At 29.4% G+C, this 23,282-nt stretch overlaps 3 protein-coding genes across 37 annotated transcripts in view; 1 reads left to right on the top strand and 2 right to left on the bottom strand.

Annotated features, from left to right (window-relative positions):
- LOC111295739 (LIM domain-containing protein WLIM1-like) overlaps nt 1–2,405 on the top strand; it is a 9,621-nt gene extending 7,216 nt beyond the window's left edge. For 30 of the 33 annotated variants that reach the window (XM_089745449.1, XM_089745440.1, XM_089745435.1 and 27 more), the window contains 5 exons: nt 1–1,090; nt 1,489–1,585; nt 1,696–1,739; nt 1,849–1,932; nt 2,018–2,405. The exon at nt 1–1,090 is cut by the window's left edge and continues 689 nt beyond it. In XM_089745449.1, coding sequence (XP_089601575.1) covers nt 953–1,090; nt 1,489–1,585; nt 1,696–1,739; nt 1,849–1,932; nt 2,018–2,242 — 588 coding nt within the window. In that variant the 5' untranslated portion in view covers nt 1–952 and the 3' untranslated portion in view covers nt 2,243–2,405. The remainder of the gene's footprint in view (nt 1,091–1,488; nt 1,586–1,695; nt 1,740–1,848; nt 1,933–2,017) is intronic. The other 3 variants (XM_089745452.1, XM_089745451.1, XM_089745450.1) reach the window with 1 other exon arrangement.
- A 2,613-nt stretch (nt 2,406–5,018) lies between these two features.
- LOC111295725 (telomere repeat-binding factor 1-like) lies at nt 5,019–8,852 on the bottom strand. 3 transcript variants are annotated; one of them, XM_089745418.1, is made up of 7 exons: nt 8,620–8,852; nt 8,002–8,210; nt 7,660–7,877; nt 7,488–7,572; nt 6,694–6,777; nt 5,791–6,141; nt 5,019–5,466 (listed from the first exon to the last, which is right to left on the bottom strand). In XM_089745418.1, the coding sequence occupies exons 2-7, from the start codon at nt 8,149–8,151 to the stop codon at nt 5,452–5,454; spliced, it is 903 nt and encodes a 300-aa protein (XP_089601544.1). In that variant the 5' UTR covers nt 8,152–8,210; nt 8,620–8,852; the 3' UTR covers nt 5,019–5,451. The 3 variants fall into 3 exon arrangements, with proteins under 3 accessions (XP_089601544.1, XP_089601545.1, XP_022745126.1); XM_089745419.1 differs by having other exon boundaries at nt 8,002–8,133; XM_022889391.2 differs by having other exon boundaries at nt 8,002–8,191; nt 8,620–8,851.
- A 6,137-nt stretch (nt 8,853–14,989) lies between these two features.
- LOC111298685 (protein CYSTEINE-RICH TRANSMEMBRANE MODULE 13-like) lies at nt 14,990–16,167 on the bottom strand. Its single transcript, XM_022893411.2, has 3 exons — nt 15,927–16,167; nt 15,664–15,796; nt 14,990–15,286 (listed from the first exon to the last, which is right to left on the bottom strand). Exons 1-3 carry the CDS (start codon nt 15,976–15,978, stop codon nt 15,241–15,243), a joined length of 231 nt encoding a protein of 76 aa, XP_022749146.1. The 5' UTR covers nt 15,979–16,167; the 3' UTR covers nt 14,990–15,240.
- Nucleotides 16,168–23,282: the final 7,115 nt, after the last annotated feature.

The raw sequence follows: 23,282 nt of genomic DNA, 5'->3' as shown, positions 1-23,282 counted from the left end.
AATCCAGCTGGCCCTTTCATGATTAAATTCTTGTACTTAGAAACCTTAGGTCCACCCCCTTTGAGCAAAACGGAAAAGGTTAGAAAAAAAGAAAGCAAACTGCCTTGTTGATCTACCTAACGATATCAACATAAGTTTTCAACTCTCTTTTTCACTTTCACTTTCACTTTAATCGATTTGATTACTTCAACATGCAACTTCATTGGCACTTATGATCTTGGCCAAAATTTCACTTTTGGGGGAATCCAATTTGGCATCTTTGGTTTAGATTTGATCCTTAAAAAATGAAACTAACTACTAAAAGTTAAACCCTCTTGAGTCCTTGAATAGAAAAAAAAAAAGTAAAAAACCTCTACAACTGAATCTTTGCAATTTCAATAACATCTATGACCTATACATTATTCTAATTTTATCTGTAAATATACACTGAAGATAAGCTTTGAACAATTTTAGTTAGTAAAAATTATCTTACTCTCATCACCGTCATTGTCCAACTCAATTTCAGTTTTTTTTTTCTTAAATAAGACGAGATAAGGGAATTTTTTTCTTATAGTGGGTCAATATTCTTGGGAAAAAGAAAATGAAATGACAGATTGAAATGTAAAGAAAATGTTAAAGGATTGAGTGGTAAGGAATTGCTTAATAGCGGACAAAATGATAGCAAAAGTGACCAGGTCATTCCTATCAATCATCTATAAATCTGCTTTGATGTGTTTGCCCGCAATTCACTGCAGCCCACATTTGTTTCTCCCTTTTTAGTTACCACTTTGCCTATTAAATAAACCATAAGGAGAGAATCAAATTGAAGAACAGAAGAGAAAGGAAGGCAGAAACAAGAAAATAAAAAGAAAATAAACAAAAATCATAGTAAGGTTGCTCTCTTGTCATCTGCCTCTTTGATCTTCCCAAAGGTTAGTGATCAGTTGAAGTACATATAGAATTGGAAGCAAAAATGGCATCCTTTGCAGGGACTCAACAAAAATGCATGGCATGCGACAAGACTGTCTACTTGGTTGATAAGCTGACGGCTGATAACCGGGTTTACCACAAGGCCTGCTTTCGATGCCACCATTGCAATGGTACTCTGAAGGTAACATTTAAGTTGCATTGCTAGTATGGCAAGATGAATGTATATTCTTCTTCTTATTCTTCTTTCAATATATAAATATAAATATATATATGTACCTGGGTTTGCATTTTTCTGTTCATGATCTTGAAGACCATGGATTTTCATTAATGCTTTACTGTGCATGTCTATCACCACGTCTTTTTGTTGGTCTCTTAAGAATTTTAAGGGAAAACTATCAAGAAATTCTTTTAGATTTGTAATGAAGACTAAGAAACATTGTTTTTACAAGGGAAAAAGGAAAATTTACAGAGTATTAGAAGATGATAATGCAAAGGTTTAGTATTGTAAGATCAAAATGGAAATTTCTCATCTATGCCTTATTTTTGAGGATACATCTTTTTTTTAATAATCGTTTGCAGCTTGGCAACTTCAACTCTTTTGAGGGGGTGCTGTACTGCAGGCCTCACTATGATCAACAATTCAAGAGAACTGGCAGTCTAGACAAGAGTTTTGAAGGTAAAAAAAAAAATAAAAATTGTGAATTTCTTTAACCACCATTTATAATTATTTACTATTTATCAGTCTATTAATGGTCTGCTCTAATTTCTTTTTCAATATTCTTCCAGGAACTCCAAAGATTGTCAAGCCTGAAAAACACATAGAAAATGAGGTAATTCCTGGAAACTACATATTTGCCACCAAATTATCAAATAGCAATATCTGTACCAAGGTTTCAGAATTTTTCTTGCCGTTGATTGGTATTGGATTGGATCCAACAGAATGCACAGAAAGTGGTGAACTTGTTCGGTGGCACCAGAGAAAAATGTGTGGGCTGTAATAAGACTGTCTATCCAATTGAGAAGGTAAAATTAACCCATAAATTTTGGATTGTGAAATATATATGCCAATATGTGTATCATTGACTATGATTTCATATTGTACTTCAAGGTTACGGTTAATGGGACAGCATACCACAAGAGATGCTTCAAGTGCACCCATGGAGGTTGCACCATTAGTCCATCAAACTACATTGCACATGAAGGAAAACTCTACTGCAAACATCACCACATCCAACTCGTCAAGGAGAAAGGAAACTACAGCCAGCTTGAGACTGACAGCGAGAAAAATAATCCCATGACTGAGAAACTTACGTCCATGGAAATTTGCTGCTGAACCATCCATGTCATTTCTGTGTGTAAAGATGAGATTTAATAATGTGCCATTGGGTTAATTTTTCTAACTGCAGTGAAGTGAGCTTTTGAAAATAAGAACAGTCATTGTTTCAGCATTTGTTTAAGAAAGTTTAAAAAGATTTTCTGTGGCTTGAATAATGGAATTTTATTTGCAGGTTTTCCTTTGCTGGTTTTGAATCATTCCAATAACCTGCAAAAATGAAAATCAATTGCCTTGATTAAACCCCCGATATGTCACTGATGGCAGTGCCATCGTTAACCTGTCAAAAATCAAAATAATACAAGGCTGTTTCTACAGTCATAAAAGCAACTATAATGGCTGATAAAGTATTTTAACTGAAATAATTGAAGTAACATGAGGTCTGACAACATGTTCACAGTTTTGTACTACGTTGATATTAACATTAATCCTATCTAATGATACTTCAAAAAGAAAATCTTATAGTAATATTTCTTAATTAGATGGGATATCACATTTATGGACACAGATTTCGACCTTGGTTTTTCCAAAGTAAATTCCAATGGCATTTGTAAATTCAGCTTCTGAGCAAGAGCAACTGTACATTATGGAAGCGACAGATTAGTTTACACAGATGTGTAGCTTGAGCAGATACTGCTCTCCTTGTTACCTGTTGAGGACACCCTTTTACATTATAGTAACTATAATAAAAAGATTAATGTTGACAATCTCCCCATGATGCACAAATTTTGCTTTTCTTCCCTCGTTGCTGGCTGCAGCGCTGCGTTTTCCAGACATCACTTTGCATGCATAACAACCATCTCTCTACAGTCAGGTATTACATGCCATGCAATTAAAAATATGGACAGTATTTCTGGACAACTAGAAAATCCATGCTATTTGGCTGAGCTTCAGCTTCATTCCCCCTAGCATCTAACGTCTCAGATATGTTTTCTTTAGTAGATTTCTTAGTCTTCCATCTCTTTCATAAGTAACAATTCTTATGTCTGCAACTTCAGCCAAAACATTCCCTTGTTTCATCTCATTGCTTTCCTGTGATAGGTGTTTCACATTCTAGTTAGTCATTTACACAATTTGTCACCTTAAGCAACACAAATATCGATCGAAGCATAGATACACAGAATGCAAGAAACCAGGAGAACAGAGATAAACAAAGACCACCATTATCAATGAAACCGAAAGCAAAGATTGTGGCAGCAAATCCTCCCCAAACCAAAAATGAATGATTCCTAGAAAGATAAAAAATTACCTTGCCTGAAACTCATTAAATTTCTGAGCCATCAGCTCCTCCTTTTCCTTAGCCTTCTCAACCTGTTGCCAGCCATGTGTAATCTTGGAACCTTATATTACATGTACATGCATAAAACACTTATAATACAAGATACAAGTATAACAAGAGGCCAGTCTTAAATGAATTATGGGAATAATCTCCATTATCAAATGACTCTGTTCAGCAAAAGCAGCCGCCACACAGCCTTGGAAAAGCTTAACCCGCTTCTCAGGTTCCACATTCCGGATAAACAAGCCAAAAACAAAGGGTTAGACAAAGGAAAATTCCAAATCTATATTTGATTCAACACATGAAACGACTTCATTCAGTTTGTTAAAGAACGTTTCTAATTTGACCAAAATTCCACAGATGAGTGTGTGTGCACGCCAAGAGAGAAACTAGGAAGATACCATTGCAGCCTCAGTACGATGTAGGTCTACCATTGAGTCTGCAAACAACAAAACAATCATATAAGCTTGTAAAAGGGTTAAACAAAAAAATAAAACTGAAAAAAAAACGAAGGTTTACTTTAATTGGATAAGCTTCGGAAAACTCCTCCCGGTTGCAAGCAGCTAATTTCTTTTTCAAGTTCTCAATCTCCTGCTCCAATCCAGCTGTCCTAGCAGGGCATTAATTTTTAAAAAATGGGATATGGAAAAGAATTATACGTTTGAAAATGCATTCGAACAAGATAGCATACACAATTGTTCAATGTCTTTACGCAATCCTTCACGCTCTACAAATCAAAATAATTTTTTATTTCTAATTTTATTTGGGAAAAAAACCCTTTTCGGAGACAAAGGTGAAATTTAAGCGAAAGCGAACCATGTTCCAAGTGTTGGATCCGAGCAAGCAAGGATTCGTTGTCGTTTAAAATCGTCTCCATTTACCTCTGATTTATTGGGAAATGGAAAATTGTTGCTTTTCTTAGGAAAAACCGAATTACGTGAGAAAGAGGGAAAATGAAGAGTAAAATTATTTTGGTAGGAAGGAAGAGGGATTCTTTTGGCCAAATCCGGTAAGATCGAGGTCGGTTCCGGCCATTACAAGGCTGGATTTCGCGACCGATGTCAAATGTTAAAACAGGGATTATAAATCGCAATTAAATACTTGTAGTACCACTGACTGCTGTTGCCCATTGGTACAAATTCAGGAATGAACATCATGGATTGGGTCCTTTTTCACTTGTAAATCATAGTACTAACAGGTATCGAATCCCATCCCACGCCCTTCCTTTTGAATCCGGAAGAAGGAGAATTGTAGAGTAGATAGATACACTCGGTCTAATTAACACTTCGGAACAACTGTAAATGTATTTTAACTTTCTATCTTGAAGCCCCACGATAAATGATGCTTCAATTATACGTGTTCGAGTTCAACCTGTTGGTCCAAAAACAACATTGCTTTAAAATCCATTCCAATTTTCAGTATGATTACATGAAGAAACTAGCACAGCATTCAATACTAACCTGTAACAGTTCCCCCAAACCATAACCAAAAGATCCAGAACAAACCATTTAAAATGGATTCATTTCTACCCAAAAAAGTAGGAAAATGCATAGAACACAGAAAACTACAAAAAAATATATCCCAGATGGAGACAAACTGTCGCTATCCCTCTATACATTCTAATTTCTATGTTTTCCAGCATCCCTAGTGCGGATGTTTTGGAAATGAATAAATATTAACTACAATCCAGAATATTCCCCATAGAAGAGAACAAAAAACAAAAAGAGGAAGAATCACTGCATTTGAAACCAGCAGCAAGAATGGCTGTTAACAACAGAATCTACCATTCCAAGAGGATCTGCTGGCAAGGAAGAATCATATATGTATGCACCCAAAAAGGCCTTCACCATATTTACAAATAGGGATGATAACTCAGTGCCTGCTACAAAAATGTCATGCTTCATAACACCTTGTTGCTCATTTTATCAAATCAAGCTCGAACCATCTGTGTAAACGCAAACAATATCATATGAAGTCAAAAGCTAAATGAGTAGAAATCAACAAAGTTTAAGGGGCTGGGTAATCAATACCGATCCCAGATAATATGGAAACAGGTTTGTTAAGTATAAAATCCACATTGGTGTGTGCGGGTGCGGAATTAAAGAGAAATCAACTTGCAACCACCCTATTACTCTCACATACAATTAATATCCATCCATCAGATATCTGTTAATGTCCCACCCCTAAAGTCTTCTAAACTCAACTCTTTTTATCTCTGTATGTGGGCATGTACAAAATAAATAGTGACCACAAATTTGCAGTCATTTACCACTTTCTGATTATTTCTTCCTTTTAAAGTCTTCATTGCTGCTTCTGCAAAAGCTTGTGCTGCCTCTGCATCAGCTTCTGCAACCTCTGCCTCTCTTGCTGCTTCTTCAGCTTCTTCTATTGCAGCTTCTGCTTCTGCAACTGCTCGAGCAGCAGCTGCAGCAGCCTCTTGTGGAGTCATAGTCCTCATCCTGTCTAACTCTAAATCAATTTGAGACTTTGTGAGGATATTGAAATTATCCCTATCAAATCGAGGAGAAACCCTTTGCCTTCCCTGTGAAAATAGCAAGGAATGATTCCTCCTCCTGTCTGAAAATGACATAGCAGGGACAATCCTATACCTGCGTTTGACCTGAAAGTTAAACCATGGGATTAAATCAAACCATATATCAGGAAAAACCACCCATTATTTAACCAGACATACAATGTTCTAGAAACTGGTAAAAAACTAGACCAGGCTTGGTAAGTTGGTATTCACAACCAAGAAGCATAGAAAAGAATTCTTCCCAGATTATTTAATCAAATTGTTTGCGTGTGTGCGCATTTGTGTGTGACTGTGAGTGTGTGTGTGTGTATGACAGAGAGAGTGGAGTGCAATCAACTTATTCACTGTAATACCTTCTCAATTAACATTAATCACTGAACTTGTTCCAGGAATATTTTTAAAGCATAACGGTAATTAAAAGTATGATCATTTGCAACCCTTTAATTATTTATAACAACTTTTCCAAAATCCCAAACTGTTTCCAAAAATTATAAAACAGAAAATAACCACTGGCACCAAAATACAGGCAAGTAAATAATTTCATGAAACCAGATATATCTACTAATTTCTCAGACAACAAACTTCATGACTTAGAATAATGTAGCATCGAATATGTTTCCATGCAGCATATTAAATTACCTTAATCAGTCTACCGCATGCTGTTAAATACTTTAACTTTGCTGACAACAGCCTCTTAAAGTCAGGAGGTGCCCAATATTGCTCCTACAGAATAAGGAAGAAAATTAAGTAAAGAATGCCAACAAACTGTAAATAAGCACATATTCCAGAACAGCGCAATGCTAAAGCCACAACAGGGAGACAAACAAATGATAGAAAAAATATTTATTTCCATTTTCCTGATGTACTAAACAAAGTGGGTGCTGTTATTACCACATTATGAGATGGAACATCATATCATTCTAAGTCCCAGTAAGCAAATTAAATTGATGAAATTATGATCTTGGCATGTCAAGTGTCATAAAATTCCTGGTGTCATGCAGAATGGAAGGGTTTCATGGTGAAAATAAATAAGGCTAGCAATGCCCTAAACAAAGAAAAGGGGAAAGCAGACTGTCATGCATAGTTAATGAGTCAGTAATTTCAATTCAAATTGTAAATATAACATATACAAAGAAACATTTGGTTGACACAAATCTTTCCCCACAGCTCTTTTGATCTATTCTTTGCCATTCTTGGCCAAGAACAGCAATAGCAATTAAAGAAGAAATTAAAAAGGCCTCCAACAACCCCCAAACTATTATAAATCACTTGATAGATATCAGCCACTCATGTGCCATGTTAAAGTTCCTAAATCTATAAATCTGATTTACTCCTTTTTCCTCTGTTTATTATAGATCACTAATGCAATATTTTCTTAGGAATAGCAAAAGAAATTTGAATTATAAACTATGAATGCCCCATATAAAAACTACCTCTATATATGCAGTAATATTTGTCTTATTTGAACCACCAGGCTCCTTCAAGCTTGTAATCGCTTCCATAATAAGGTTATCTAACCTATATCAATGAAAAGAAATAACATGGTCAGAAGTGAAATAATACAAGACGAAAACACATCAAGCAAAAATGAGAACAATGTCTAACCTGACAATGGATCTCTTTGTCGAAGTTGGAATCTGCACTGAAGTGCTGGAAACTGATACGGGCTTAACATCCACAATTTCTTCATCACTCGGAACAACACTATGGGCCATAGCACTTTCCTCCTGTTTAGGAATGCTAGATGTCCTCTTTACAGCTAACCTAGCCTTGTCTCGAGAACCCCATCCATTTGCCATCACACTCATATTTCTCCATTTATCCTGTCCCAGGATACAAAAACATGTATTGGCCAATACAACCCCATAAGTGCATTTAATCGCAACAAGGATTAAAACAGGGGCTATATATCATAACCATTTTACACAAGAGGGCAAAGGAATAAACCTTGAGATCTACGTTGGAACGCAGATACAAGACACCACTGAATTCAGGGTCTTTCAATATTGTTCGCCATTTTCCAGGCCCATGTTTGATGACTCCAGCTTTTAATGCTGCCTCCTCCTCAGGTGTCCATTTCTGCTTAGGAGCACCCATTTAAGGAACACAGAGGAAAAAACCCTACAAACTTAGAGAGCTGCAAATTCCATTTTGCTCTAGATTAGCAGATAAAATCAAAGAAATGAGACTTCAAGCATTGTTCTCTCACAAAATTAATATCGAAACAATTATCATCATTTCTTGTTATGATTAAATATATTCAGCTAAAACCTAATCAAGAACAACGTGCATAACTAATCAATAATACCTGATTTCAAGAAACGACCATCATGATAAAATTAAAATAAAAAATTAAAACCATTTCAATAAAGAAACCCCGCTCATCGATTGATAAAGCCCCAAAAAAAAAATCCTAATTTCACCCATCGGTTGCATTCCTAAAGATTAATAATAGCAAATAGATAAATAGGCAATTATATCGGAAATAATCGAAAATTTAAGAAAGGAAAACAAAAATGAACATAAAAGAAAATGAAAAACAAAGATAAAAGGAACTGTAATTACCAAATGTGCTGAAATATCGTCTTTTTTTAGGTGATTGGATCGGAAGCTGAAAGTTTGTTGCTTTTCGTTTTAAAAAAAAAAAAAAGAAGGAAAATAATTGAAGGAAGAAGTAAATTCAGTTTTTCTGTTATGACAATGCTATGCTACAGAAGATTACACGCAGGTTCAACGAAATGCTCTCGCTTTCTGGCACAAAATTTTGTTAGGGTTTTTTTTTTTTTTCATTTTGTATCCAAATAAGCCTAGGGTTACTGTCGTGTCACCTATGGAGTGCGCTGAGATGCCGGCCTGAATCTGTGGGAGACACGTGTCAAAGAGCCGACTTTGGGGGATTTAGAATTTTGACCATGCTAAGATTACCATGAGATTGTCGTCGTTAAACGCGTTATATGATTAAATTTTTTAAAATTTAAATAATATAAATTTATATTAAAATAATACATTTAAGATTTAAAATAATAAAAATTTAATAATTATATATGTGAATTTTATATATAAAATAATAATTTACATAAATTTATATATATATAAATAAGCTTATTCCTTTATATAAATACATAATTGAAAACAAAATAAAAAATAAAAACATCAAAAGTAAAAAAAAAAGTAGGTACTGCTAGATTCGATAATTCATATTATCGTATCATGTTTTGTATCGATTTTAAATATGATATAAATATACTTGATACGAATATGAATAAATATTTAAATGACACGAATAATCTAAATACGAATATGTCACGTTTATTACATATTTTAATTCGTTTTAAGAATATATAATACGACACGATACGACTAATATGATTATACATAATTAGTACAATTAAACACGATTAATTTTAAAATATCTAACCAACAATTCAACATTAAATAAAAAAAGATAATATAATAAAAATACTAAAACCCTAAACACAATTTACCACTTTAATCATAAGATTTTCATGGAAAAAGAAACATAAATCTAATAATCCTAACCAAAACAAATCCCATAAACTTGATAATAAATAAATAATCACAACCACAATCATAACTCATAAATTTATAGCCACAACCACAACCATTATCACATTCACATCTATCCACATAAGGCATAAGCCATAACTTTATAACCACAAGGTCCACACTTCACAACCAATAGGCAATAGTATAGTAAGCAATAACCACAAACCAATCCACATATCAATATATCATTATAACATTAACAATAGATCTATATAATAGAACCATAGCAACAGAATTATCTAACATAACTATATAATAAAACTATAACATAACTATATTATAGAAGTCAACATTCATATATAGCAACAATTGAATCTTTTGACATATCAACATCTCCATTCTCCATGCATTGTCCATTGAACATCTCCATTCTCCTATGCATTGAGCATTATCAATTGCCACTTATTTATAAAGTAAAAAAATATATTAATCAAATTCAATAAAAATAAAAAATCTAAAGAAAAAGTTAAAAGAATTGAAGGAATTACTTTTTGCATTACTAAATTTTCATTCCTAATTCATTAGGCAGAATATTAATGCTAAATCTTCTTTGTTAATATCTAATTGGATAATATCTTGTATAATTTCATTTAACTTCAACTCTGCATCTTTTACATTGATAAAATTATATTCACAATTATGCTAGTGCTAGTGATAACATAAAGAAAACTAAACATTCAATAAAAAAAAAAAAAAGAAATATCATTACCAATTTCTCCAAAAAGCTAAGCCTTGCAATAAATAATTCACTCCACAATATCTAGCTTGAATGAGTTATGATATTGGTTAAGAATCTTGCCACCAATACTAAAAATAGATTCGGATGCCACTGTAGAGACAAGAATACTCAAAACATCTCATGCCATGGAGGCAAGATCAGGATACCGAAACCGATTTACCTTCTAGAATTGTAAAATATCTAATTCATGTTTCTTATCAACCCTTTGTTCATCCAAATAAAGCTTTAGTTAAAATTTTTGTACATTATTACCAAACTCAATGTCATAAGCATCGAATTTCTAATTAAGAAAAAAAGTATAAAAATATTAAAATAAAAAAATTATAATGAAATAACAGAAAAGATATTAAAATTGAATTACCTTGTAAACATCATTTGCACCCATGCTACCGAATCCCTTATCAAAAGTTTTATTGTTAGAAATGTTAAAGCATAAACCACAAATAAAAGGTTTGACAACATATTCATTATAAAAAGAAAATAAACTCACTCTAACATTTATGAACTTTATTGAATCATTCCTATAAAGCTTTTTATAACTCCAATCAACAAATTGAAACTTGTAACAGGGATCTAATATCACAACTATAGTTAAAATCAAAGTAATTCATACCAATATTTATCAAACTTAACAAGCATTTGAGCAACCATGTTTTTAACATACGTATCATCATCATTCAAGTATTCGTTCAAGGCCAAGTGTGCCCTGAAAACTAAAGGCAAGTACAAGTTGGCTGTGGGATACTTTGCTCCAAAAAACACATAAATAATATTATAAAAAACACTTAAGAACTTGCAAAGTTTCTCAACTTCATCCTACTCATCCTTAAATGGATAATTTTTATAATTCAAATTATTAATTCCCAAGTGAGTAAAAGCCATGCAAAAGTAAATGGCACTTTGAAGCTTAAGAAATGTAGAGTTCCACCTAGTTGGAACATCTTGTCTCAATTCTTTTTTTTGCATTTAAATTCACTAGGTTAACACACTTTAAAAATTTTTGTTTTCTCATTTGAGACCCTTTCACACATTTAATACTTTCCCTTATTTTTTTGACAACATTTGTAACCTCTTTCAAACCATTTTGCACTATTAAATTAAGAATGTGAGCACAACATCTTAAATGAAAAAAAAAGACCATATACCAAAAATGCTTTCCTTACATTCAGTTGTGCTTTTAGAAAATCAACAAATGTATCATTGGCAAAAGCATTATCCAATGTCACAGAAAATAGTTTACTTTCAATTTTTCATTTAGCTAACAATGCGTATACCTTTTTACTCAATGCAACACCATTGTGTAGAGGTGATGTAATGGAAAAATTCAAAATCTTTTTTTGTAAATCTCAATTTTGATCAATAAAGTGAGCAGTAAGACACATATAACCATCTGAAGTAACAGATGTTCACAAATCAAAAGTCAGACAAATCCTACTAAGTGTTTCCTCAAGCATATGTCTTATCTTACTTTGTTCTTTATTATGCATATTAATCAAATCATATTAAGTAGTGTTCCTACTGATCAAAATTACATCATCACACAAATAAAAAAATATAGCCCTAATGCCCTTGTACTTTACAAATGATAATGGGAAATTATAAATGATAATTGCAGCTGTTAACAATTCATGAAACTTTTCAGGATCAAATTTTAAAAGCTTTATTACCATAAACCCATGTTCTAAAGAAAAAATCATTTGGCCAGCATCACGTGTGTTCATCTTAACACAATTGCTAATATGGCATTTTAGATTATCAGTTCAATACTTGCTATTATAATTTTTAACAACACCACAATAACTGTATTTTGCAATTGAAATACCACTAACTATTTTTTTAGGTAATAATTGAAAGACTGACCAAACAGATGAAGTGTGCTTCTTTTTGCAACTAGCTGTCCCTTTTTTTTTTCTTTCCTTTCTCTCTCTCTTATATCTCTTTTACCTTTATAATATCATCATCGTCTTCCTCCAACTACATATCAACAACTTTTGATTGAAAGCTAATATTGATATTATTAGATTTCATCTAAAAAATATTTATCTTTCATTAGTAAAATATGATACTAATCTTAATAAAGATATGTAGTTATTAGTTTCTAATAATAGATACCTCAAGATTTGTCACCATTGTCATTTTCGAATGGGATAAACCAATTCAAATGTAGACCCAAGCTTAGTTATCTATTACAATATAAAAAACAAAAATTAAGTAAAACTAACTCCAAAAAAAATTAGAGTTCTACTGATTAATTAATGATGATAGTGAAGAAAAAATGCTTGAAATGTTTTAGCTATTGAGCTAAAAATCAGACAGTAGCATCCTTTAATCAAACAAAATTTATGTAAAATAGAGAAAATGTTAGATTAGTTTGTTATTTTTTCTAATTTGGCTAAGTTTATTTTAGTAGTATTGTTAATTTGAATAATAATAGTGTAGTTGTTATTTTCACACTTCACGGATAAATTTTGTTCATTAGTATGAAATTTTTTGTGTCCTACTACTTATGAGAAACTTGATAATAGGGATTTTTTTTTCTTGGGTAAAAATATTTGATAAAAATTCTAATATGCAAACTAGTTAAAACTTAAAAGCTTTAACCTTGATTATTTGACGAGCTCTTCAACTTTGCTACACAATTACTTGTAAACTGATGTTGTAGTATTACTTAGGGATTGTTATTAAAGCTATTTTTGATTTGTCTATTACTTTTAAGAAACTGCATTTACATATAATTATGAAATTTTTATTTATTTATTTTTTTGGTTTTGTAGTGTTCAATTTTGGTGTGTGTGTGTGTTTAGTTAAGAATTAATCAAACACCATTACAAAAAATGTTGGCTAGATAACTAAAGAAAGTAATCCTTGTTTCTACCCTTCCCTGACTCGATGGCATCAAACACATAGGTCTTATCTAACCTAAGAAACTGGCTGACCAATGAACCTAACAATGAAAGGAAAACAACTAAAAAAACTATAGCTAATAGGATAATGACTACAACTAACTTGCTTTACAAGTCTTTTGCTCGTTCCTTCTTAATGAGCTTAAAGATAAGGAGCTATCAATACTAGCTGCAAACCTAATGGTTTTAGAGCAAACCAGTTAGCTGGAAGGATAGATAAAAGAATAAAAGAGGCTAAAAGAGTGCTCAATCACATTAAAGTATAGTGACAGAAATAACAAAGACAAAAATCATTGCAAAATTAAGCAAAAAATTAAAAAAAAAAACAAAGACAAACCTGATACTATTAGGATAAGTAGTAGACGATCAGTGCTCCATGCTCAATTGCTGAAGGTGTAATCAACTCTTGTAGTCCTATTATTATTAGTGATTTAGGGTTTGCTTTGGACTTTGGTAGATGAAAGAGAGGAAAAGAGGCAAAGAGTATAAAAGACAAGAATTTGGTATGGAAGAGTTTGGTGGAGGGGTGAAGGTGGTTTCAGCAAGGGAAGAAAAGAATGAAGGAGAAAGGGATGAAGCCGATTAGGTTAAGGGAACTTTCATGAATGAGAGGAAAAGATAAAACTACAAAAGTGTATTAGGGTTTTACAATTTTAGTTAAAACAGTGTAGTTTTATTTAATAGTAGGGTTAAATGGATATAACTTATGTGTGTCATAAATATGTCACTTATACGTATTGACATGTTAACTCGATTAATTAATTAATCATGTCATAAACGTGTAACACGCGTAAGACATGAAACAAGACACATGCAACGTCATGTTTTAAATGTGTCGACACGATTAAGATGCGAAATACAATTATAAAAAATACATATACGATTTATTACGTGTCATTTTCATATAGTATAATTTGTTATATTTAAAATTATCAGATCTAGGTACTGCAATGAAGCTCGTTGGATCCAAGGTTCAGTCAAAAAATGAGGTGTAAGATGGTGAAACTGAAAATGTTCTTTCACCATGTCACGCCCGTAGCAACCAGATGGATATCCAACGTGATTTGGTGTCTCACCCATAGCAGTCAAATGGATATCCGATCGTGATAGGTTGTTCCAGCCGAATCCCATTGAAACGAATAAATACTAAAAATTTTTAAGTAAATAATGATATGACTTAGACCAAAATATATATATATATATGTATATATATATATATATATATATATATAAAGTTAACCCCTTTTTTTTGCAATCCTGGCTGGGTAGGCGTTGCAATTATAATCGGATTGTTTCCAAATGTCAAGGTTTTTGGCCCTTCACCTTCCACCATAAAACATATTTCAAAATGCACTCATATTGGGACAGGAGAGGCGTAAACTAATCGTATGAAGTGCTCGTTTTTTACTTTTCCTAACAATTTAATTTATGAGAAATTATCATATATAATGATAATAAATTTTTTTTAGTTTCAGTAAAATTAATTTATATTATATAATAAAAAATTAATTTAAAAATTAAGCATATCTTTTAATGTATAATTTAAAAAATAAAAAATTAATTTTAAGAAAAATAAGACATGATAATTTTATTTGTAGAATTAAAAATTTAATTAATAATGTATCGAATAATTGGTTTCAGCTTGTTTTTTGCAACTTTTTTTTCTTTACACATCGAGCTGGACAATATTCCTTTCGCTGACCTTCGTCTCCAAAACTCCAAACCATGAAAAAAGAATGATGAAAGCTCAGAAACTTTCGATTGGCTGAACTTAAAAATGGAAGAACAGACAAGAGTTCAATTTCAAGCAAAGGTTCAATCATTAATTACAATAAACAAACGACAGAAAAAAAAAAGTAAAAATTTAAACAGGCGATCGACAAAGAGAATATTTCAAATTGGAATGAAGATTTAAAATTTGAATATGCGTTTGATTCAACTTCGATCGGTTCAATATATGCCGGCAAAGTTGGTTTGTCAAAAGCAGGCATCGAGCCGGCAGCAACAACAGAGAGCATCCAAACTGCACAAGCAATAAAAACAAGAATTGCTAAACGCCACAACAATAATCAAGAGCTTGAGCTACAATTTGACGGTGTGGTGAAAGGAATTTTTATCATCCTTCCCTAACCGAAAAAGAAGCAGGAAAAGGGAAGTTTTGGGGGCAATTAACTGCCGAACTGATGATGTGAACCCTATCCCATTTTAATCGGTAATCCCGATTGTTGTGACCAACACGATGTTTTCAAACCCAAAAACATGTTCTAAGTTGAATTCTTCAGTATCAGCTATCATCCTATACCTGACTACCATATACGGTAGATGTACCCGTATAGTTGTACTGTACATGTATGTATATATACGTTAAAAACAGAGAAGAGAGAGATATTGAGGACTTACCAGCCTTCTAAGCAACCAGTACTCTTCTCCTTCTGAGGAAGTTGAGGCTGAGCATATTGAGCGTCATAGGGAGGAGGATTGGGATATCCCGGTGGTGGATAAGCATCCTTGGGATATCCTTCTGGTGGAAAACCTATTACTCAATAAAAAATACAAAGCCATTCAATCATAATGCAAACATATAATCAAAACGGTAATAGAAACCCAAAAAGAAAAGATAAAAAAACCCAGATAATAAAGAACGTGAAAAATCAGGGGTTGACCCGGAGGAGGAGGAACACCGACGGGAGGCTGTTGCTGATTGTAATAACTCATTGTTTCTTTGTGTTTTTTGCTGATAGTTTCAGTAGGCAGATTTCTTTCCCCTTTCTTGGACAAAAATTTACGACAAAGAGAAGGGCTTTGTGCAGAGAAAGAAGGCAATTGGATAATTATATACAGCAAAAGGTTATCTGTACATTTTATTATATTGCTAGTGATGTGGACGCGTGTCCTTCGGTGAGGTTTAATTGCTTCGGCACATGCGGTACGATATGGAAACTACAACCAATCATATCATAATATATAATATAAAAAGGTTAAAAAAAAATTGATAAAAAATTCTTAGGTGGACTCCACATGAGCATCATCTCTTCACGAGATATATATCCTAAATTTATGTTTGACCAATTTATAGTTGAGTTTTTAAATAGATAAAATTACTACTCCTTCCGTTTTAATTTATTTATCTTGTATTAATTTTCAAGAAAGTTTTAAAAAAAGTTTTTGATTTTAATATATTTGATATTAAAATTAAAATTTTATGATTTTTAATATTTAAAAAAACCATTAAAATAATTTTAAAATATAAAAAAGTAAATATTTAAAATATATATAATTTTAAGATATCTCAAAAATATATATATGGATAAAGAAAATTGGATAGAGAGAATATTATCTATTTAAAGTCAAGATTGAATTATAATACAAACTTGCAACTTTAAAATATCGAAAAAAATATTTTTACTTTAATAAATTTATTTATAATCTTTTTTATTTTTTTTAAATTTGAATGCACAATATAATTTATTATTTTTTAAAATTCAAAATATATTTATTAATTTAAAATTTATTTATAAATCTTAATTATCACCAATAGTATGTGTTACATGTCACATTACTATTACTTTTTTTTTTTAATTTGAAATTTTTGGTATACTATTACTTATAGAGTTTTGTTCTTATAAAAAAATAATATTTATTTTGAATTCATTTTTTTTTATGGATGCATATAATTCACAAATTAAAGAATCCAAAAAACCAAAAATATCTAATTAAATGACATATATGAGAGATAAAATAACAAACTTCTATGACTTTATATTTTGATTTTATATATTATTGTCCACATTATCTATTATTAATCGAGTTTGTTATTATGATTTTATATTTTGATTATATTTTATGCATTTTATTAATACCTTAGATATATAAATTAAATAATATTAATTTATGTATTTACGCACATATTTAAATAAATAAGATTAATTTACAAACTATTTTTAATTAATAAAGGAAAAATAAAAAATTTGTTATTTACAAACTAGTTTTAATTTAGCCGAATTTAAGTGAATGAATTATAAGACTTACATTGTATGATTTGTAATTAATTGATTCATGATATTATTAACTAATGTTTTTATTTTTTATTTTAAATTACATGAATCTAATTATTTATGAATCTAATGAATTGAACCAAATTCATGTATTCATGATCCTAATTAATTATAAATAAATATACTTCATGTTTAGCATTATTTAAATTTAATATATTGAGTCTAAATTCATAATAAATAATCATTAATCATAATAAACAATCATTAATCAAACTTAAATTGCATTAATTTAATTATTCATAAATTTATCCATTCATAAATTTATGATATTCATGAACCTAACCAATAATGAATAAATGTACTTAGTTATTAGTGTAATGTGAATTTATCATATCTATTAAATAGTATAAATATCCACGATTCAAATTGATATATTTTAGTTTCATTTTTTCATGTTTAAATATTTTGTAAAAGTGTAAATTATTGTGTTGTATCATTAGAAATTAAGTTATATTTTTTAATTTATACATCACTTGAGTTTCCATTAAATGAATTTATTAATTTATTCACAAGAAGTATTATTTTGTAAATATTGGAATAAAATTATGACCTTAGTGAAATTAGATAAATTCTTCTATTATACATTATTATGAAATTTTTAAATTTTACAAACAAAATTAAAATACATCAACGAACAATAATTATATTTATTCATGGACCTTATTAGACTAAATTTACGGTTATGTTTATTTCACAAAAACTTACTTTTGAAAAATAATTTTTAAAAAATGTTTATATTTTTTTAATTGAAAGAGATTTTTTATTATTTGGATGAGTTAATAAAAAATATTTTCCGTTATGTGGTTATTTTCTGAAAAATCTATTTTTTTCAAATAATATTAATATAACTATTAAAATATTAAAAATTATTTATTATTAAACTATATTTAAATTATTTATTATTAAAATTATTAATATTAAAAAATAATTATATTTTGATAATAATATTTAATATTAAAATATTATGTTAATATAAAAAATGCTTAAAATAAAACCATTTATTATTCTTTATTTTATTTATTAATATATTATAATATTATTTATTAAAAATATTTATTAATATATTATATTAATAGTATATTATTTATTAATATATTGTTATAAAATTTATTAATTAAATTAATAAAATTTATTAATATATTATAATATGATGTATTAATATAATATTATTTATTAAAATTAATACATTAGTATAATATTTATTTGTAATAATATTTATTAATATAATATTATTTTATGAATATATTATAATATTTTTTAATATTATTTATTAGTATATTATATTAATAGTATATTATTTATTTATATAATATTATTTATAAGTAAAATTATGCTTAAAAGTATTAATAAATAAATTTACTCATAGACAGATTGTTTTAAAAAAATATCTTCCCTTTTCAATTCCGTAAAATAATTTTCAAAAAAATGATTTCATTTTTTATTAATCAATAAGTCATTTTTCATTGACTAGTTAGTTTTCGACCAAACAAATACTTAAAAATAAAAAATTATTTGTCAAAAATTATTTTCTGTAAAACAAATGAAATCATTTCAAAATATTTATCCAAGGCACGACACGGTTCGTCCACTAAAATATATTTAGACCTATTTAATTTAAAATAATTATTAAAATATTTTAAAATATATATTAATATTTTTAAATTAAAATTAAATAATAGTAAATTATTTAATAATAAAATATATTCATGAGTCAGACGAGTTTCAAAATGTTTGTCCAAATCCTAATTCGTGGGCAGATCTAACGAGAATGTATGAGATCCATCTATATCTGTATATTAGTTTGGAAGATAGTGTTGAAAACAATTGTATCCAAAAAGAAAAATCATATTACAATGTGCACGTTTAGGAAAAAAAAATTATAAGGTAATATTATCATATTCATCTTATTAATAAAATGATATTTTTAATTTATTAATAATATATAAAATATAAATTTTTTTATTTAAGTATCACATTAAAAATTATAATAATTCAAAGACTATTTAGATCATAATCTCAAACCAAATATAGCACTCTCAAGGAATAATAATATGAAGTGTGAACGTACCAAAAACAAAGTCTCTTTTCGTCCTTTACATTTAACTCCTTATTTGCCAGCACAAAACAAACAAGTGCTACAGACAATCAAAGTTCTAATGAAATTAGACTAATTTCTTAGCTTGAAAGGTATGTAGGCAACCTAAACTAATTAATCGTCAAGAAATGGTTGTTCTTCGGGTTTTTTTTTTTTTTTTGCATAATTGAAATTTGTATTTAAATCCAAAAAAAAAAAACAGATATTAGTTTGCTACTATACATATTTAGCTATGATGGCCTATACCCCATTGCTCACAAAAATTTCTATTAACATCACTATTGTGTCACAACAGTAACAATCGTTGAAATAATTACTTTGGAAATTTTCTTTTAGTTGAGTGCTTTCTAGATTTTTTTTTTTTCGTTGTTCTTGGGTTTTAGGTTTCATCTTCAGGATTAAGGAAAGTAAAAATACCCGAAATCGAAGGTTTTTATCTGACCCGACCCTTTAAGATCAATTTTTTTTTTTGAAAATCGGGTATTTGATCGGGTAGCATAAAAAAATTTGGATTTGGGTTGGGGTTAGATTTTAAACAAATCCGACCCTATCCGACCTGACATATATAAAAAAATTATTTATTTAATTATTTATTTATTTAATTTTATATTTATATTTAAAATAATATTTTATTAATTTCGAGTCGGATCAGATTGAATTTGATTTTATACAATGTCGAATCGGATCGAATTTGAATATTAAAAATAAAAAAATTATCGGATCGAATACGAATTTTATATGTTTAAAATCGGATCGAATTCAAAACGAATAAAAACTCATTCCGACTCGATCTATTGTCATCACTATTCAAGATTAGCCACCACAGTTATCAAAATTTGAGAATTTTTTTTTCTCCCCAAGAGATTTTCAATAGATTAGGTCCCAAATAATGATCATCATGGCTCCTGGTAGTTCCTTCATGCAAGTACAATAGATGATAATACACCAACGAAAAGAAAATGCTCGAATTCCCTCTCTCGGAATGAACCCTTTGTTCGGATTTTGATCTTATCGATTTTATAGGATTCAATTCTTTTTTGAATTGGGCTTTTGATTAAGTTGGATGGGATAATAAAACAAATTAATGTTAAATTTTAGGCCAATTTATCTCGTTTCTACTTAATATATATTTATATGTATAAATATTTTTTATTATTTATTTAATTTTAATTTTAAATTTATATATTTTATATTTATTTAAATTTAAATTTATATTTTTAAAATAATATTTTATTAATTTTAAATTGAATTAATTGTAAATTTATGTAATGTTTAATTGGATTAAAATATAAAAAATAAAAATATTTATTGAATCCAATCGCTTTCATATATTATAAATATAAAGTCAAATTTAATTCCAAATAAATAAAAACTCATATCGATTGATATGTTTTTATCCGTACCATTGAAACCGATCCTTCTCATGAACCGCGACAGCTGCACTTCCCAAGTTTAGCGAGTCAAAGAACTCAAAGATGTTTCTTTAAATAGTTTTTTTGCACTCGAAGTTATGTAAGATTGAGCCTTGATTATTATCATTAAAAATCTAATATTTTATTGATAGATGAGCTGTTAGCATTATTTTTTTTATATGAAGATGGAGGGGAGGCGGCAAATAGTACAACACTTTTAATAAATGGGTGAACCGGCTATGATAAAGCAAAGTCCTAAAAATTAAAATAAAAAATAATTTTGCCATAAGATCTCTGATTTGATGGCTTTGGGCGGGCCTAAAAATTACTATAAGATGCTAGAATCTAGCTTATGGCAAACACAAAGCCATACTTGAGCCCAAATATCTAAGATAGGCCCATTTCAGGGCATAATTAAAGCGTTAAGGAAAAAGTATCCCATGCCATCCCAAGTCTACGAGTTTCAAACATGGCTTCCTGATTATTTATATATTCACAAGTTTTTCCCACCTTTTTTACAGTTTTTCTTTCTTTCTTTTTTGGGCTATGGACCAGCCACAAGGTTTGTCAATAGCAACTAAAGTTGATTACTAATTTCTTGTATTGATGACTTTATTTAATTCTCCATCATTGAATTTCTTTCTTCCCTCCTATAAAAATCATGGCAGAAAATTTTTTATTTTGATTCTTAGTGGAGTATATTTTATAAAGAAAATCATATTTTAAAAATAAAAAATTTTATAGATTTTGAGATTTAAACTTTAAATTTATTTTATGTTATTTTTTAAGATAATTACATAAATTAATTAAATGGTACCTCACATTCAAATTTCAATGGAGTATTTTATTATTTTATTTTATGAGTAGAAATTAAGAAGAAATATGGGTTCATTTGTTCAATCTTATTGCATTTGTTACAACTAATTTTGAGTTTAATTGGGCCAATCCCTTATTAATTTACTAATAAATTACCCTAATGAAGATTGTCTTTTACCAATTAAAAAGCCAAACAAAGAGAGAAAACTCCAAGGTTGGCACACCTTCCTTAGACTACCCTACCCTCCAAGAAAAAAAAAAAAGATTAATGTGGTGACTCTAAGCCAAATAAATCTCTGATTGGCTATTATATGATTATCATTTTTGAATTTTGGTCAATGGGGCAAAAGAGAAAATGTCTTTAATTTTCCCTAAAATTTTCAACCTCTAAGTGTTAGGGTAGTTGTTTTGGTAAACCTAACTAAAAACAAGGTTATAGTGCATTAATAATTCAAAATTTGAAACTATCTTGCATTTCCTCTTATCTAATTCGTAACATTAACATTAAATAAGTTTAAAATTTATATCCCAACATTTGCAATTCATTGGATCTTATTTTTAAAGTATGATTTTTTTTTTATATATAGAAAAGAAAAATATAAGACCAAAAGCCAACTAATAGTATGAGTTTTCTTATAGCAATTAATTATGCATCTATTAAGAGAAGATGAACTCTAAAAAAAGAAAAAAAAAAAAAAACTTGATACCAATAGAAACATTGTGATAAGATTTTTTTTTTTTTTTGTAAATTTATTCTAATATAAAAAAAAAAAAGGGTAGACGGTAAATGGCGAACAACATTAGTGGGTAGGAAGTAGGAAATCCCCATGAATACGATAAATAGGTGGATCGGTTAAGCTAAAAAAACGATTGCTTAATGCTTACTCTTTTGCACAAGAACCTCCCACAAAGAATTGCACTGCTAATGATAACAATAATTTCAGTTCAATATTATGCAACAAATGGAAGCTTCGTATTTTGTAAGGTTTTGCTCTAAAAACGAGAAACATACGTACCTCTATTTTCTATTTCGGTATATATAATTATTGACGGCAATCCAACCCGTCCCCTATGGGTTCCGATCCAATTTGATCCGACTTATGAGGTTGATTTTTTTTTTTTAATTTGAATTTTAGGTCGGGTCGGATTGGGTAAGGTTATGAAATAATCGGTGTCGGTTCGAATTTTAGGTGAATCTGATCCGATTCGATCTGATATTATATAAAAATTTATTTTTTAATTAATTATTTAATTATTTATATATATGTTTATATAATGATATTTTTAAATATTTATATTTAAAAAATAATATTTTATATTTTAAAAAATAATATTTTATTAATTTCGAGTCGAATCATGTACGATTTATATAGTATTAGGTCGGGAGTCATGTTTTGGGTATGAAAAAACAATAAAAAATTTTGAGTAGGGTCGAATTCGAATTTAATAACTCATAAAAGTCAGGTCAACTTTGGGACGAGCAAAATTCGCCCCGAATCTGACCCGATGTCAACCCTATATAATATATATATATATATATATATATATATATATATAATAAAGCTCATTCCCATGATTCTTGTTTTAGTTGTTATAAGAATAATCAAATTACCTAAATTATTCAAAAAATATATAAGACAT

This window comes from Durio zibethinus, chromosome 16, assembly GCF_047325235.1.
Source record: "Durio zibethinus cultivar Kanyao isolate XHJ-2024 chromosome 16, ASM4732523v1, whole genome shotgun sequence".
In the NCBI taxonomy this organism is placed as follows: Eukaryota; Viridiplantae; Streptophyta; class Magnoliopsida; order Malvales; family Malvaceae; genus Durio; species Durio zibethinus.
The sequence above is the reverse complement of the archived record's forward strand: the minus strand, read 5'-3'. Positions and strand labels throughout refer to the sequence as shown.